Genomic DNA, 17,409 nt, shown 5'->3' with positions numbered 1-17,409 from the left:
TCGCGTTATTATCTTGAAATTTAGATTTAATAACTTGACTTATTGATTACTGACGCCAAATTTCGATACTTATCAACAGGTTAACATTTTTAGATACGCAACTCGAAATTCTGAGATAATCACTCCAAATATCATGGCATTATCTATTTATTTATTATAACTAAGTAATTATTTATCGATTTTGCTTTTTGTTTGTTTCTTTTAGGTTTAGTACGTTTTTATTGGCTTGGGTATTCGTTTGAGGTTTCCTTTTATTTTAGCACAGGGGTACTTGACATGGGAAAGATTTAAGATGGCTTGAAAACCCATTACAACACACACACAACATTCTGCAAAGAAATTTTGGAGCCATGCAAAAATAGTTTTAGTAACCCTTAATTTAGGAGTGTTAAATATAGTGAGCCAGCAAAAGACAATCGAGTCCACTGGACACCTTTGGAAGATGTGAAGGAGGGCATACATTTTGGACTTAACTATATTTTCATAAATTTTAAATACATATTTGAGTAGGAACTTTAACTTTTAAAGCAGGCCTGGAAATAGCCCTGGGAAAACAGTAATCTAGATGCTGAGATAGAGCTGAAGTTGATTTTCTAAGAAGGTAATGAAAAGATGAGTGATTAACTTTCAATTTCTGTATTTATTAATAAATGGAAAAGAGAGAAAACAGCTCAAATGAGTCTTGAGACATTTCTATTAAGTAGTTTTATTTTATAACTGTATTAAACGTCATCTGTACAAAAACCACTGTTGGGTTGAACTATTCTGCCCGTGATGAAAAAGACAAATAAACAAATAAAGCTAACAGTCCAGTATTTTACACCTCCTGTATGACCCTCAAGCTGACACCAAATGAACATCTTCATCCACATCCACTCTGAGGCACTAACATCGCTTTTAAACCGGGACCTGTCTGTTGACAAAAATAGCCTCTCCATCAGTGCCGCACACGAGACACGGACCGAGCACGTCCAGGCTGTTGACAGACAGTGTCTGGCTGGGCAGCATGTGAGTCGTCTCCAGGCGGCCTTTGCTAGAGTCTCCACTTAGCCAGGCACTGATCAGGGGCTGCTTTCCTCCGGCTGGAGCCATTGCACTGCGGGAGACCATGCTGCTGTTTCTGCCCCCTAAAAATACAAAAACACTTATTACATTATGAACATAGAGGAATTAATACTATACTATATTTTTATTGAGGAATAGTTTCCCAAGGAAATTTACAGGCCAACTTGTTAACTCCTGGCTGATTGAGTGTGAGACAGTGAACAGTACTAGGTGTAACTCTTGCCATTTTTACAGGTGTTCCACAAGGATCTATTCTTGGTCCTCTTTTATTTGCTCTGTACATAAACGACGAAGCAAAATGGGATGTCTACCAGCAGGAAGGTTGGTGGTTCAGTCCCTGGCTACTCCAGTTTGCATGCTGAAGTATCCTTGGGCAAGATATCGAACCGTGAATTGCCCCGATGTACCAATCGGAGTGTGTATGTGTGCACAAATATTAGACAAGGTGCTTAGGTATAGGAAAAAAGCACATGTATGGATGTGTCTGTGTGATTCAAAAAGTCATTCTGTAGGAAATTAAATTAGTTGGAAAATAGTGTAAAAACAATCATATTTATGCCATAAAACTGACTTGCCTTGTAAGAAGGAAGGCATGTCTGAATGGGAGGATGTCTCCCAGTGCAGCAGCGAGCCATCCTCTGAACATGTGAACAGGTGATCTGGGTTGGTTGGGTGGAAGTGGACCTCCCACACTGTCAGGAAAACCAAAGACATACGTATGAAACCATTATTTACACGCACAACATCTTTTAAATTTCAGTTTTAATACATCTTCCCACAATAAGCCGACTTTACTTTCAGCTGTGTGTGCCTCCATCAGTGAGAAGGGTGTGTTGCCTTGTCTCACATCCCACACACAGAGCATGCCATCCTGGCCTCCTGTGGCCACGATGTGCTGCTGGTTCGGATGTCTGTCCACGCAGTGTAAAGGAACTCGATCCCCTGACCTGGATGAACAGAAACCAACTCATCAGACTTGCTTATAATTGAAATAAACAGGAAGGAGAAAACAAAAAACTTTTAAGAATGCATTTTTTAGAGCTCTTACAGGGACAGAATCTGTGACGGTGAGTTGCTTTGCTGTCTGAAGTCCCACAGTTTGAGCTGACCGATTGAGTTCACCGTCAAAATCTCTGTGGTCCTCAGATAAGTCACCGCATGGATTGTGCTGCTGTCGGCATTCTCTATCAAAGGTTAAACAGTCCAATAAAGATCTTAGTTTCAACTTGTTTCACACAACTTAAAAATAACTCTGCTTCTTGAGCTCACCGATGACTCGAACCACTCCCTCCTGGTCAGCTCTGAAGATGACGATCCTGCCATCTTCACCCACTGTAACAATCTCCGGGCTGCTGCAGACGACGCCGGTGCAGGGGGCGTTGTCACAGGGATAACGATGTGCTCTCGCCCAGAGCTGAGACACCGAAATGGTCTGTAGGCAAGAGAATTGAAACAAGAAGTGAATCCAATGAATCCAGCATCCCACTGAGCAGGCTGTCTCATTCCCCTCCTGAATAAGGCTTCACTAAAACTTATTATAATTTAGTTTGATGACATGGTGGAGGTTGTCACTATATGTAAGGAGTTTTAGCTGTACCGCTGTAGTTTCTTGGTTGAATCTTTGTGTTAAGTATTTTATACACAAATGTCTGGTTGCATACTTTTATTGTGAAGACGCTGAAGAAAGGTTCAGTTAAACTACTTTTTACTACTGAGCAAGACAAATTCCCTTCCACTGAAGATAAACTGCAAGTCTACACTTTGTTATCTCTAGTCAAGGGTTAAGAGTGAGGTCCAGTTCAGCTTACTGGTCTATTCTGGTTCGTTACAACATATTCCTGTTTTGCACAAGACTGACTTTAAAGGTCATTACATACCAATTATACAACAGTGTTAATTTCCTGATATTTTAGTTTAAATATATTTCGTTTAAAAATAAAAGCTCAGAGTAGAATCACTGCTGCTTTGTGTCGATCTGATCAGGATCATTTTGGAGGTTTTCGCGGCACGCACAACCGGGAGGGGACCCTGGGATAGACCCAAAACCCGCGGGCCACTTTGTTAGGTACACCTGTTCAAGTGCTTGCTACAACAAAAAGATTTAACCTGCCAGTCACATGGCTGCAACTCAGTGCATGTATGTAATCATGGTCACGACGACCTCCTGAAGTTCAAACTGATTATCAGAAAGGGGAAGAGAGGTGATTTAAGTTACTTTAACATGGCGTGGTTGTCATGGTGTCAGACAGGCTAGTTTGAATATTTCAGAAACTGCTGGTCTACTGGCATTTACCTACACAACTATCTCTGGGGTTTAAAGAGTATGGTCTTAAAAAGATAAAATATCCAGTGAATTACTGTCAGCTGAAGACAGGAAACTGAGGCTACAGTACACATGGGCTCAACAAAACTGGGCAACAGAGGACTGGGAAAAACATCACCTATTCTGATGAGTCTCAATTTTGGCTGCAGCATGCACAAGTTAAGGTCAGAATTTGGTGTAAAGAATGCAAAAGCAGACAGAGCCATCCTTCCTTGTATCAACAGGTCAAGCTGCTGGCTGAATAATGGTCTCCAAAGTCACCAGATCTCAATGATACAAGAGAATTAGATCATGGATGGCCAGCTTGGAATCAGCAAGGTGTGTATTAACAAATAGACCATTAAGTGTATCCCATCTGCACCAGGAGTACCTCAGGATCCACTAAGAGGAACTCAAAAGCACTGGTACAGAAGAACACATTTGAAATAACATGCTTAGCATGTTTCCTCCACTATCCAATGTTGGATCATTTGAAGATGATGGATGGATTGGCTTTCTTCAATTTGGAAAACAAAGGTCATATCAAGCTCAACACGAGGCATCCATAAAACATGACATACAGCACCTGGCTGTTCTGGTGGTGTAGAAAGATGGTGACGGCTCCTGTTGATGATGCTGTGACTATTCTGTCCTGGTCCAAAAACTGCAAATACATGAAGGAAAACGGATCAGGCCTTATTGTTGAAGTTGTTAGTCCCACAAATGGGAAGGATAAGACTAAATGTTCTGCAAAAATCAAAAGGTATTTTTATATACATGAGCGTGGTTTTAGTAAGACTAAGATATCACAATAAAAGCCTAAAACAGTGATTTGAGTGCAAAATTAAATAAAACGATTCACAACACCACAGACCTGGCTTATGAGCTACACATCGCAGTGAGTGGCTTACCTGGAGGTCAAGAACATCTCCATCATGCTTGTGTTCACATATAAGCTGCGGGTCTCCTTCAAACCCATCTTCCATACCAGTGCTTAAATTACTCCCAATGGACCAAATAGAAATCCTGTTGTCCTGCGAGAGACACATTTGAGCTGGCTAAGTTAAATTTGAACACGTATTAGTCATTATAGATATGATACCTATCAAATAACTGGCACGTATCAGTAAGTATCCTACTGTCTCCGTGAATTTGGAAAAATACCTGCCTTACTGTTGGGAAAAATGTTAACCTATTACATTTATGTGGAGAAAGATGGCCGATATGTCACATTGTTGTTTATTACATGTCTTAAATTGTACTCTGATCGTTACAGCGTTTACAAGTCAGCCAAAGAGCAAAACACTTAAAATTCCATTATTTTGCAAAGAAGTTTGGCGGGAGGTCCATTTTTTAAAAAGTGTCAACATGTCAACCTCGTTGTCCCATGAGCCCGTCGCAAAGATTTCTGGCAGTTGCAGATCCGAATGTGACACTGGCCGCCATTTCGTTTTGCTGATTTTCTGGGATACGTATTTAGCGTTTATACTCTCCATGGAACCAGATTCCTGCGTAAAATTAACGATCAACTACCGATGTTAGCTTAGCAATCATGGGTAAAACCAGAGCAAGGTACGCGCCTGCTGTCAAAGAACTTCTAATTGACCGGAGAACTGCTACTCTTTGTATATCCGGTCTCATAGGGGGCGCTGGCGAGATGTTTCAGAACGAATGGGGCTCTAAGAAGCTCTAAATAAAAATGTAAATTTCGTTGGGTAAGCATTTTTCTTCTGGCAGACTTCATCATATTTTCGATAGAGAGGATTAAAATGATAATTATGTCTATTGCAATAAAATGCTCTTCTGTAAGTTTTAGGGATTTCAAAGGTCTGTGAGCTACATTGCGGGTAGCTGCCATTTTGACTCCAGGCATGATAGTTTCCTTAAGAAATTCCAAACAGCATTAAAAAATATTTTATTTATTTTGAAAATATTATCGATGCGTATTTGCAAAAAAATAGAAAAATATCTCCGCATTATTGTCTGGAAGAAGAGGTACATTCTTATTATATCTAAATTAGCCAATCAGCCCATTTGTGTACAAAGGTTTTATTTCGAAGGGGAAGAGTTGTCTTAGATCATCTCTGGCACCTACTAAGTCGTATGTAACTACGGTAACCCAGTGAGACCAAATTCAGCGTTTCTCACACTGTTTGCTATTTCGCGCCACCTAGCGGCCGCTACCTGTCCTAACTGCGGCAAATCTTGGTTAAGCACAGTGCGGAATGTGGCTTTGCTCTTGCATCAAACACCGTGCTTGGACACATACCTTATAAAACAGATCAACTTTTGTGAATTAAAGGGTAGTGCTGTGTGTGGGGTGTGTCTGAAAGGGGGGCTCGCCGTAAACAAAACAAAAAAAATAAAAAATCAATCGGATGGCCGGTGACGTATCCGCCGCTCCGCCGTCCGCTCTGGAGGTTGTCAGCTTCATCGGCAAAACGGTCGGCGCAGGCGCGGCACTGACAGCTGCTGTCTACTTACTCCGCAAAGTCTGCTTAATAATGGCCTGGAAATCAGGAGGAGCCAGCCACGCAGAGCTCGTCAACAACCTCCGCAGTGAGTCTGCATGTTTTCCTAAAAAAAGCGGCGGCGGTGGCAGCGACGCTTTTGCAGATGCGTCGCCTGTAAATTGTTTAGTTTGGACGTTTAAGGTTAGCACAGAAGCTGGCTGGTTGCTAAGCTATGTGGTATGTTGTTGTTGACCTAGCAGCAACTCTCTCCACCCCTTTCCCAATTCACGCAAGGCAAAGATGCATCCCTTGCTGCGTTTGCAAATAACCAAGCTAACTCTTAACACTCAAATGACCTCTCCTTTGTTTGCAGTCAAGGGATTTTTGTGCAGCTAGAGCTTTTCGGCGAAGGTAACATAGCCTGCTAGCTCTATGTGCGTCATTTGGGACGCTGAAAGCCAAACGGCAGCGGCCCTGCCCACATCCACTAACGGCTGCCCGTGTGTCGTCCACTTTCACGCTGAATGGCAGTGACAGCTGTGCATGCAAAAGCTCAGTTCGTATCGGTGGATGAGTGAAAATGGCAGCTTGCTGTATCACAGCTGCGGTAGGAGCAGTGACTCAGTGCTACTACGATCGATCCCATCAATCCCACATGGTTCAATCATGCTGTCATGAGGTAGCGCGAAACTTAGTCACTGACAGCTCTGCGCAGGCATGTTTCCCACATGCATTTCTGTAGACCAGAGAGCCCACTTCTGATATAAGGTTATCTCCCAGGGCTATTTATAAGCTTTGCAGCTCAGCATATCATTACAAGCTTTAAGCTTTTGGCCGAAAGCTCTGCGGTTTGGGCCTTGCAGGGGAAATGTGCTTCACAAAGGAACAGTAAACCAGGGGTTTTCTGACTCCAAACAGTCGTTCTGGGGTTTAATACAAGTTTGTGCATGTTTCTTTTATTTGGTTATTAGTAACAATATCGTTGAAAAATATTTTTTTAATCACGACCCTGGTAACTTTCCTTTGATGGATGGCCAAAACTTCCTTGGGTTTTTATTTGTAATATGCAGGGAAAAAACGGTAAACATGACTACAACAAAACTGATAACAGGAAAGAGGGAAGCAATTATACCAAGTGTGCAAAACGCGCAGAAGTGCTAAAGTAGCAGCTGAGATATGGTCAGTTTAGAGTGTAGATGAGACAGAAAAAGAGAAAAACCCACCGAAACATCAACAAAATAAATACAATAAATAATATAATAGGTACAACAACATTAAACCAGATAACATAAAAAAAAAAACAATTACAAAATAGATTAAATAATGAAGTAAATAATTAAAAAAAAGCCCTGGTTAGATCATAAAATAGAAATAAATCTACAAAAAGGAACAAACTCTAATCAGTGAATACAAATAAACTCATGCAGTGCTAAAAAAAAAAAAAAAAAAATCTTTAAAGCAGAATTGCACCCCTCCCAATCTGTGACCCTGATAAGGATAAGCCAAAGAGGATGGATGGAAAATATTAGTTAAAATAAATGAAGTAAATAACATTAATGTCTATAAAGCATTCTCAGTGAAAAAGCCAGACAGAAAATGACAATTTGAAGTTTTGAACACTTCCAGCTCCTCTTGTGTCAGTGTTATAAACTAAAAAAAATTTAGCCATGAGCAAATCAAATCCTAGTTAAAGAGACCGAAGCCGGCGCCAACATTTTTGAATCTGTAGGAACACCCCTGACATATTTCTGGGTTCGTAAATGAGTCCACACAGCTTTCCATTACTCCATTATCTTTGCTGCAACAATGAAACCATTGTTTTCTATATAAAAACACAAACAAACAATAATAAAAAAAAACTCAAATGAAAACTGACAAATTCATGAAAGGAAAACCTTTTCACGATTAAAACTACGCCCAATTAAAGGTTCATACTTGGAAAAAAAACTCCCAACAACCTTTTAAGTAATTTTCTTTTCTTGAACTTTCATTTATTTGTTTTCAGTTAAATTAATTAATGTGAATTAAACTAAAAACGCCACAGGCTGCTGGGGAGTGGATTTGGGCTTTTATGGATGGCAACAAAGGACATAATTACTGTGGAACAGAAGAAGACGCGGTGGTTCGTTTATTGCAATTGTCTTGTTTTAATAAGCTTTGGAAGCCAAAATTTTCATTAACATTAAAATTTTCTTACATGCCGAGCTCTAGCTGGACGTTTTCAAGCTGTAACCTCTGCAAAACAAAGCTTGTTGTCAAGAAAAACACCCAAATATTTGTAGCTCGACACCTTGATAAGTGTTGGTGGTGTGACTGTTGACCTTTTTCTAAAAAAATCACGTCTTTTCACTTTTGAAATGATCCAGCTCCTTACCTTCAAGAAGCCTGATGATAACTGAGTCATCAGGTAATTTTATGTTTCTATAACTGCTGCAGGACTCATTATTGTTTCATTATTAACAAAATCTTGCACTTGCACCTGGTGATATTAATATGGCTTTAGTCCATATTTATGGTGTTATGAATTTAACTGGGAACACTTACTGGAAATAGAAGCATAAAAAGCAACATATGTGGAAAGAGTCAGGATTACCTTACCTAACCAAAGTCTGTGTACTTGCTTGTTATTTTGGGGTGTTTGCTAAAAAGAAAAAGTTCCTTTTAATGATGATTGCATCAAATTAACTGAATTAGCCTTAGCATTAAAACCCTTTTTTTAGTGAATCTGTACAAAAAATAAATTTTGTATTAGTCTGGTGCAAACTGAAGTCAGCTCAGTGTAAAGTTTTACCTGTGTGGTCATTACTCGCTCCACTTAACTGGACACTGACCCATTTAGACACATGAATGGCTTGAAGTTAACCTGAGTTTGCGTAAGCTGCATTTAAGCAGGTCACACGCAGGACGCATGCTAATTCCTGAGTTCTTCATTGTCTCTGTCCTCCTGGTCGGCGCTCAGGACCGGTCAGAAGGTTATTTGTTTGATGCTGAATGAGTCATTCGTCTTTAAAGTTCAGCACCTAGTCCTGTGCTCTAGGAAATGTGAAGCATGCCTCTAAGTTGTTCACCTAGTGGGTTTCAATTTTAGAAACAGTGTGAAGTTGGAGTGTTTTCTTTGTGAATAATTAAGGATGGGAGGATCGTGGCTTGAAATGAGCCATTAGATATTAGTTGTAGATGTTCGTCTGGCAGCTTGTGTGGTTTCTGTGTGTAATGTATCCTAAAGTGGCTCATGGATCAGAGGGTGAGGGGAGTTGGTGATGACAGCAGAGCCGGCTGTCATTGGCTTTTTCCTGCCTCTGGCACTCACTGCTAAAGGATCCTGTTAGGAGGGATTATTGTGAAGACGCTTCTTCACGAAGCTTTTTTGTTTGTTTCTTTGGTGGCCTGTCTGTAAGCTTTGGCGTTTCTCTGGTGCACACATACTGGTCAGCACATATGGGTCACAGCCTGTGTTTAGGCTGCAATTTCTGCATTTTCTTCTTTGACAGTAGTCAAAAAAAATGCTTACTTTGATTTTCTTTGCTTTTTTTCTGTGGTTTGCAACTTCATCGTCATCATGCACATTCTCATCTTCCTTCATCTCATCTTCCCCGAGAAGAAATGCTCAGTGCGTCATAGGAACTCTCCTTTCAGCTCAGGCTTATTGCAGCATAATTAAGGATTGGTTCAGGCTCCTCTGATCTAGCCCTAACTCTATGTTTTGTCAAAAAGGAAAGCTTTAAGTCCAACCTTAAAAGTAAAGAAGGGTGTCTGTGTCTGTCTCTTGAAGCCAAACTGGGAGCTCATATTGGAAGGCTCTGCCTCCCATTCTACTTTCAGAAACCAATGAAGGGGAAACATGACCTGTCTTTCTGGTCCTGGTTGGCTCTCATGTAACGTGGTGTATATTTTACCCCACTTCTTTCTTAAAAACAAGATCCAAGTTGAATTTTACTGAAAAAATTTTCATAACCAGATGTAAGTGATTGGGTGAGTGACACCCAGCTGAAAGCATAAGAAAACATCATCTTACTTTTGTCACCTGGTTGTACAAACCCCAATGCAGAGGCTTTGTGTCCCACAGTGTGACAACCACAGTTTTCCCTGCTGTGACGTCTGTTTATAGCTAAACAGACGCAGTGAGCTGAGCCTTCACATTGCACATTTCATCATGTAAACATTAATTTCTGCCTTAAAACACCAAATTAGAAAAATTTTCCCACGATGGCTCCAAACATCCAGACATGTGTGAGTGATCTTGGTGTTGACCAAAATAATTGTAATTTTGCCAGTAATCTCACACGTTGCACATCCTGATTTATTTCTTTACTTTTTTGCTCCTGATCATCTTTGGTATATTTTTTGAAAAACACGATCATACATGCCTAATGGGTTGATAAAGTGTGTTTGTCTTCCATATAAACAAGGGTTTTGGCCTTCCCTCAAATTAAAATCACCAGACTGATAAGAATATTTGCTTAATTCACTTAAGCATGAAGCATGTGTTCATGTATCTTAATGGTCAGAAATAACAGAAAATACTCGTATTTCCCTGGAGTAAGGCAACACAGATGTTTTGCTTTAACTTTGTGTGGACTGCTTGTACTTAGATGTGTAGTCACCCCCTTGAAACTTTGTTCTGAGCCAGGAAGAATAATAAATACCTGATAAATTACTATACTTTACTGCAGTGATGCAAAAATATGAAAATCCAGTAGTTTGTTAGAGCAGTCCTGTTCATGATTTGGAAAAATGAGGCTATGTACTAGTAAAAGTAGTTTATTGTTGTGAATTTGCTGTCTCATATCTCTATATTGTGTCCTCCTTCATTCTTTTTGTCTGTCTGATTCTGCTGCGGGATTATGTAATGTGTATATATATATATATATATATATATATATATATATCTTGTTCTTTTTGCATCCTCAGAAAATGGCATTATTAAATCTGACAAGGTCTACGAAGTCATGCTGGCCACAGACCGAGCACATTTCTCTAGGCTTCACCCTTACATGGACTCGCCGCAGTCAATAGGTACGTCTGCTTGTGTACTCGCTCGCGCATCGCCGCACGGAGATCTGAGATTCAAACTAACCAAACCTACTTCCTGTCTTTTAACCAAAAGGCTATCAAGCGACCATCAGCGCCCCACACATGGTAGGACTTTAAAGACTTTCAGACATTTCTGCTCCCTGTGAATCACAGCTTTGAATGGTTTTTGTTGTTATTGTGAAGCTTGGTCCCATTCAGTCATTCCTAATCATCTATTTTTAGTAGATAACAGCAGCAGCTAACAAAATCCTCACAGTTTTGTGCATTTGTGCTCATTGTTGGCATGTTTCAGTCGAGTAATAGAAGCTTAAAGTGGATCCGTTATGTTTTGCCTTATTTGCTGCTGTTGATGGCACGGGAGATGCCCATTAAACATGCCCAGGGTTTTTTTTGTTTCTTTGTTTGTTTGTTTTTTGTTTTCATTCTACTTTTTGTTCTGGATGATGTCACAGAGAACGATGTTTCCCAGATGTTAGCGTTACTTGAGGTTATCGAGAAATATATTCTCTTCTCTCTTCTTTTATTTGATTTTCCTTCTTCTTCTTTTTATTATGATTTATTTTGGATTTTGTTCATTTATTTTTATTGTTATTTATTTTTTTGCAGAACTAATCATTTACACCTTTAGTTCCCAGGAAGGTCGCGTGAAACTTTATGGTGTCTGTGGCAGTAAATCATGGCAGCAGCCTCTTATAGCCCTTTTCTATTAGTATCATCTCGACTTGGGAAGTTGGCTTAAAGGGAGAGGAACTAAAACGGCTTGTTTCAGACAGAAGGAATCGTACAAAGCTACAAGAATAATAAATATGGAGCTGAGGATGAGCAGGATAGGTCCACTTTAAGCATGAAAAACTGAAACAAGCCTCACACATGGCCTGCGCTGGGATTACCGTGTGTTAGCCTGTGCTGTGTGAGTGATGGGTTGAAATGCTATTGTCTCGTTTTGCCTCCCCAGCACGCCTATGCCCTGGAGCTTCTACATGACCAGTTGTATGAGGGAGCGAAGGCTCTGGACGTCGGCTCCGGCAGTGGGATCCTGTCGGTTTGCTTCGCACGAATGGTGAGCCACACACGCGACGGGTAAACACAAACGACTTCTCTTTGGTGGCATTCTTGATTAATTGAGCTGATTGATCCACTAATATGTCAACCAATCGATGAAAATCAATTAGATTGACTGCGTTGAACATTGTGAACGTCGTGATTGAACTGAGCGCGCCCCCCACCCTCTCTTCATCCCTCTGCGCTTTACAGGTAGGTCCTAAAGGGAAAGTTATAGGAATCGATCACATCAAAGAGCTGGTAGATGACTCTATAAACAACGTGAAGAAAGATGACCCCAGTTTGATAACATCGGGCCGAGTCAAGCTAATAGGTAAGACATCGCGGATGAAAGCTTTATATCTTTGTTTTTTCAGCAGACGTTCGTGGGTTTTGAGGAAGGGCTGCTGCTTCTTTGATCCGACTGAACAGCAGACAGTTTAATGTTCCCCGGTGGAGAAAAAGGCAGCAGTCAGTAAACAGCGTGCAGCTCTAAATAATTGAGCAGTGAGGACTTTTACCTCCTCTGAAGGGGGGTTCAAGAGCAGTTCAGTGAGGAGATTAATAAGAGCAGTGATGCTTATTTTTTCATTTCTCTGTTTTGTCTTTCATTTCGTAAATCACTTTTTACTGTATGTGATTACAGGTGGTTGTCGGTTTTATTAATAGCAGTGCCTTTGTTGATTTATGTTTTCTTGGTCGCATTCTTTATCAGTTCTCTTTTGGATTCCTAATCGGTTTTCTGTGGTTAGGCCTCTGCAGGTTTTCACCATCAGCGCAGCTGTTTTGTTTTTACTCGGTGTGTAGAAATGGCATGCACATGATTCAGGTTTGCAGAAGCTGCTCTGTCATGAGTCTGATTTCATTGTTTTATGTTGCACAACTGTTGCCAGTTGCCAGCAGCGACTAGTGGAGTCTGATAGATGGGCAGCCTGGATTTCAGACCTTATTCTGAAATCTTTCTGTATTTAGTCTGTTAATAACGGCACATACGGGTAAAAAAAATACTCGCAACTGGGAGATAAAAAGAAGCAGACCAAAAAAGATTTGTCTGCTGATTGATTAGGTAAAACACAACTAATGATATTTAATGGCAAAGTAAAATTAGAGACACCCTTTGAGTCTATAAATGTAAATAAACAAAAGCAATCTGTGATATGAAAGTAACTCCCAGCCCTAAAATACTGAAATATACTAATATTGAGATGCAGTTTTATCAGCATTACTCGGCTATTTCTGGCTTCTCAGATCAGGTAAATTGTTATAAATGTCAGATGCAGCATTGGGCAAGTAATGTGTGTCGTCCCACCCTGTGGGGACATCCATCAGTGTTTTCAGTGCGACAGCTTGTGAGTGACGTTCTGCTGCTGTTTCAGTGGGAGACGGGCGATTGGGCTACACTGAGGAGGCGCCGTATGATGCCATCCACGTTGGCGCAGCTGCACCCACCGTTCCCCAAGCTGTGAGTGTCTCTGAATTCTGCTGATCACATTGTTACCCTTTACTTTACAACAAAGGCTGGATACCTAAACTGTAAACCTGCTTCATATTTAATTTAGTGTGTTTTTATATCTGATCCAGTATGACTGTATCTAAATAGAATCCCTGGAATGTATTTTTAACGCTGACTTGCTGTCCACCGCTACCTCTCCCTTCTGCCTCCCTCAGCTTCTGGACCAGTTGAAGCCCGGCGGGCGGCTGATCCTGCCCGTAGGTCCGGCGGGGGGAAATCAGATGCTGGAGCAATATGACAAGATGGAGGATGGCAGCACCAAAATGAAGCCCTTGATGGGGGTGATTTATGTGCCTTTAACAGACAAAGACAAGCAGTGGTCCAGGTGGAAGTGACTTCCTTGTCCCTCTCCTTCCCCCTCTCTCCTTCTCACAGTGGCAAAGGTGAAATGGTGTGGCTTGGAGCAAGGCAATGGATCACAAGGGGCTGCATTTTGCTGCTTGTTGACATTTTTTTGCTTCTTCCATACCATACCAACTAGCTGCACGTTTCCTTCATCTTCTTTTAACCCCCGTAGCTCTAAATTGGTCTCAATAAAAGCCGCCTGATTAATGCACTCTGCTCTGTTTCAAACATGAGGGAATGAGCTGAAATCACAGCAGGTTGAAGGCACATGATTGGTTTTCAGGAGCATGACTGCTTTGCCAATTTGGAAGCTTATTACCCAACTTCAACTCAACTACTTTATCTGATAATCTTTGAAAGATGAAAACGACTTTTCTAATGACGTTTTATCTTAACATGTTGCATGTGGTCTTCTCTTTTAACTCTGTTTGCATGACAGCAAAATTTCTGCTTGTTTTTCTTGCACCTTGCCTCAATTTTTGTGTGTTCTAATATTTAAAATGTGTTTCTCACAGGGATGAACTTTGAAGAGGAACGCAGTCCATAATCCACCTTTTAAGTTTGAAACTGGAGAAAACTTGGAATGGGTCGGACAGTCCTTGACATTTTGTTCAAAGCATAACAAACGTGCTCTTTTTTTTTTGTTGTTGTTTGTTTGTTTAATTCTAACAACGGACTAGAGTTTCACATTTGATGACGGCCCCGAGGGGCTGCGAGGAAAGACTGCTTGACGCTCTGCACAGAAATATCGGAGAGAGATTTATTGTTTTTGTTTTTGTTTTCCAGGTCTGCATCCTTTTTGGTTTGTGTTCGTTTTAACCGCTGGATTTTTAGTTTTTTCTTTGTTTTTTCTTTTTGTGGTTTCACCATTTGATTTGCAGTCAAACATTTTTCACAGCATTACATTTCAGCAGCATCAAAGCTGAATGCAGGAGGAACCCCGGACAACCAAGACGAAGAACGCCTGAGCCTTTTAGATAAATCACCTAGCTACAGTCTGTGTGTGTGTGGATCATAAAAACTGTAGACTTCTCTGCTAAAGTATGAGCTTTCTTCCCGTGGCATCAGTGTTAAGAACACAAACACACACATAAATTAGCACACAAAGGCTGATGTAAACCCCCACCACCACACACACACATCCTGTTTGATGTGCAGCACTCTTAGATCCTTCTACACGTAAAATAAGTATCGGATTGTACCGAACATACTCCGAAGGGAGCAGAGCACTAATGACACCGACACATGCGCACGCACATACAGGGCTGTGCTTTCCACTTTGATGTGTTGCTTTCTGCCGCTGGTTTCCATTAACAATTTGTGCAGGCTCCTCTGGTGACTGACACTAAATGGGGAAAGTCACTGCTTTGCCAAAATAAACTCCAACAATATAAAGCAAATGAATGTCTGTTTTCTTGATGAAAAAAATCATGAAATTAAAAAAAAAGCACATTTTATTTTGGGTGATCTGAGTGATGGATTATATTTGGCTTTCACAGTTGCTGGAATGGCATAAAAATAAAGAGATGCTTATGTTTTTGTCTGCCTTTTGTTATTGAATCTTTTTTGTACAAGTCTTATTTGCACTTCCTAGACACAGTGTTAGGTACACCTTACTAATCCTGGGTTTTCCTTCAGAGGTAACTTAATTCTTTGGATTCAACGAGGTGCTGGAAACACTAATCAGAGATTTTAAACTGATAGCATCGCACGGTCACACATCCATGGTGTGAATCACCCGTTTCACCACATATCAAAGGTGTTCTATTGGATTAGGAACTGGTGACTGTTGAGGACATGCAAATCATGTTCAAGAAACCAGTTTGAGATGATTTGTGACACGGTGTGTTATTCTGCTTGAAGGAGGTGGTTCAAAGGGATGGAGATGATCACAAACCATTTTCGGGTATGCTGTGGTGTTTGAATAGAAGAACCTTAATAGAAGAAAACATCTTCAACATCATTACGCCACCACCAGCAGCCTGAAGCTTTGATACGAGGCAGGATAGAGCCATGCTTTCATGTTATTTATGCTAAATTCTGATCCTAACATTCAAATGTGAAAGCAGAAATCAAGACTCATCACATCTATTCAATACGATTTATTCATAGAGCGCCAAATCACAACAACAGTTGCCTCAAGGCGCTTTATATTGTAAGATAGACCCTACAATATTACATAAAGCACTGGTGAGCATCAGGTGATGCTTTTAGAGTATTCTATTGACTAATTGTGATGAGTCTCTGCCAACTGTAGCATCAGTTTTCTGTTCTTAGCTGACAGTAGTGGCACCCAGAATGGTCTGCTGATATAGTCCATTTGCTTCAATGTGTGATTCAGAGATACCGGGGGTGTAATGAGTGGTTATTGGAGTTGCTATTGCCTTCTTTTCAGGTCAAAGCAGTCTGGCCATTCTCTGATATCACAATGCATTTCTACCCAGAGAATTGCTGCTCACTGGATAGTTTCTGTTTTTCAGACCATTCTCTAAACCCTAGAGATGGTGGTTTGGGGAAACTCCCAGATCAGCAGTTCCTGAAATACTCGGATGAGCCCATCAGTCACCAGCAAACATGCTACATTCAAAGTCACTTTAATGGCCTTTCTTCCCCGTTGTGATGCTCAGTTTGAACCTCAGAAGTGCTGTCCTGACAACATCAAAATTCCTAAATCCACTGAGTTGCTTGCAGTGATTGGCGGATTTGCAATAAGGAGCAGCTGAACAGGTGTACCTAATAACGGAGCAGATGAGTGAGTAAGTTGGTACTAAATCAGTTCCATGTACAGCCACAATAGAAGACACAAAATGGCTGGGCATACCTCGAAGCTACAATAAAAAAAAAAAGATTAACAGATTCAGCCTTCAAGTTCTCTCCTCCATCAACAGTCGAGTCCCTATACTTGTTGAAATATATGCTGATTCTCTAAAAGAACCAAGGTGGATCTGGCTCGGCACACCATCAGTAAAAAAGACAGGGCTGTGATAGAAATCCAGTTTTCTTCACGCCAAACCCTACACTGTGACAAAGTCATGAAAAGTTGGTTGTAAAGCTAAATGATTTTAAACGATTTTTTCTTGACATCAAAATTCCAGAAATACAAGAGGGAGAGACGAATCTCTACAAATATGATGATCATCTCTAAATAAAATCGTTTTGGCAAATCCTGTTGTTAACATATATAACCCCGGTACTTTTTATTTATATAATAAACTTTAATATGTTACATGAAAGACAGCACTTTGGGGGAATACATTTAAAATAAATACAAAATAAATATATATATATATATATGGTATACACTCCAATTATGTTGCCTTGTTAGAGAAAAATACGCAACAAAATCATACAGGACTAGAAATTCACCAAAGACTTTGCTATAGTTTTATATGATTCTGGCAAACTTTAAAGGACACATATCATAATTTCCAGCCGCGTAATATAACATTTTGGACTTAGCAAGAGTAGCTTTATATGATTCATAGTTCAAAATAATGCTTATTATTATTATTTGGCATACTTGGCTTTAAAACAGACTATGCTTAACTTCAGGGGACTAAAGGTCAGCAGAAAAGCTCACGAGCAAAGCCTCGAGTGTTTAATTTTTCATTAAAAAAATAATGTTCATTAAACTTCACACTTTACCAAACTCACTC

General features: G+C 40.3%; 2 protein-coding genes across 4 annotated transcripts; one reads left to right on the top strand and one right to left on the bottom strand.

Annotated features, from left to right (window-relative positions):
- Positions 1-686: 686 nt before the first annotated feature.
- nup43 (nucleoporin 43) lies at positions 687-4,978 on the bottom strand. Its single transcript, XM_084952267.1, has 8 exons — positions 4,744-4,978; positions 4,279-4,401; positions 3,954-4,031; positions 2,335-2,497; positions 2,114-2,249; positions 1,861-2,012; positions 1,641-1,757; positions 687-1,127 (listed from the first exon to the last, which is right to left on the bottom strand). Exons 1-8 carry the CDS (start codon positions 4,861-4,863, stop codon positions 898-900), a joined length of 1,119 nt encoding a protein of 372 aa, XP_084808393.1. The 5' UTR covers positions 4,864-4,978; the 3' UTR covers positions 687-897.
- Positions 4,979-5,571: 593 nt separating this feature from the next.
- Positions 5,572-15,292, top strand: pcmt1 (protein-L-isoaspartate (D-aspartate) O-methyltransferase). Of its 3 annotated transcripts, none has more exons than XM_084952270.1 (8): positions 5,572-5,926; positions 10,732-10,836; positions 10,928-10,959; positions 11,810-11,914; positions 12,109-12,229; positions 13,272-13,357; positions 13,564-13,791; positions 14,269-15,292. In XM_084952270.1, exons 1-7 carry the CDS (start codon positions 5,746-5,748, stop codon positions 13,741-13,743), a joined length of 810 nt encoding a protein of 269 aa, XP_084808396.1. In that variant the 5' UTR covers positions 5,572-5,745; the 3' UTR covers positions 13,744-13,791; positions 14,269-15,292. The 3 variants fall into 3 exon arrangements, with proteins under 3 accessions (XP_084808396.1, XP_084808395.1, XP_084808394.1); XM_084952268.1 differs by having other exon boundaries at positions 5,573-5,926; positions 13,564-13,733; XM_084952269.1 differs by having other exon boundaries at positions 13,564-15,292.
- The last annotated feature ends 2,117 nt before the right edge of the window (positions 15,293-17,409 follow it).

The sequence above is a fragment of the Perissodus microlepis genome, chromosome 15, assembly GCF_051167445.1.
Source record: "Perissodus microlepis isolate ML-2025 ecotype Zambia chromosome 15, ASM5116744v1, whole genome shotgun sequence".
Lineage (NCBI taxonomy): Eukaryota > Metazoa > Chordata > Actinopteri > Cichliformes > Cichlidae > Perissodus > Perissodus microlepis.
Note: the sequence above shows the minus strand (reverse complement) of the source record. Positions and strands in the feature narration are given on the sequence as shown.

Excerpts from the sequence above, each read along its gene's own strand:
- nup43 (XM_084952267.1), bottom strand. The coding sequence starts at position 4,863 with ATGGAGAGTATAAACGCTAAATACGTATCCCAGAAAATCAGCAAAACG. Across the intron at positions 4,402-4,743 it reads CGGGCTCATGGGACAACGAG|GACAACAGGATTTCTATTTG; the intron begins GTTGACATGTTG and ends TGTCTCTCGCAG. Across the intron at positions 2,250-2,334 it reads GGGAGTGGTTCGAGTCATCG|AGAATGCCGACAGCAGCACA; the intron begins GTGAGCTCAAGA and ends AACCTTTGATAG.
- pcmt1 (XM_084952268.1), top strand. The coding sequence starts at position 5,746 with ATGGCCGGTGACGTATCCGCCGCTCCGCCGTCCGCTCTGGAGGTTGTC. Across the intron at positions 11,915-12,108 it reads CGGTTTGCTTCGCACGAATG|GTAGGTCCTAAAGGGAAAGT; the intron begins GTGAGCCACACA and ends TGCGCTTTACAG. Across the intron at positions 12,230-13,271 it reads GGGCCGAGTCAAGCTAATAG|TGGGAGACGGGCGATTGGGC; the intron begins GTAAGACATCGC and ends CTGCTGTTTCAG.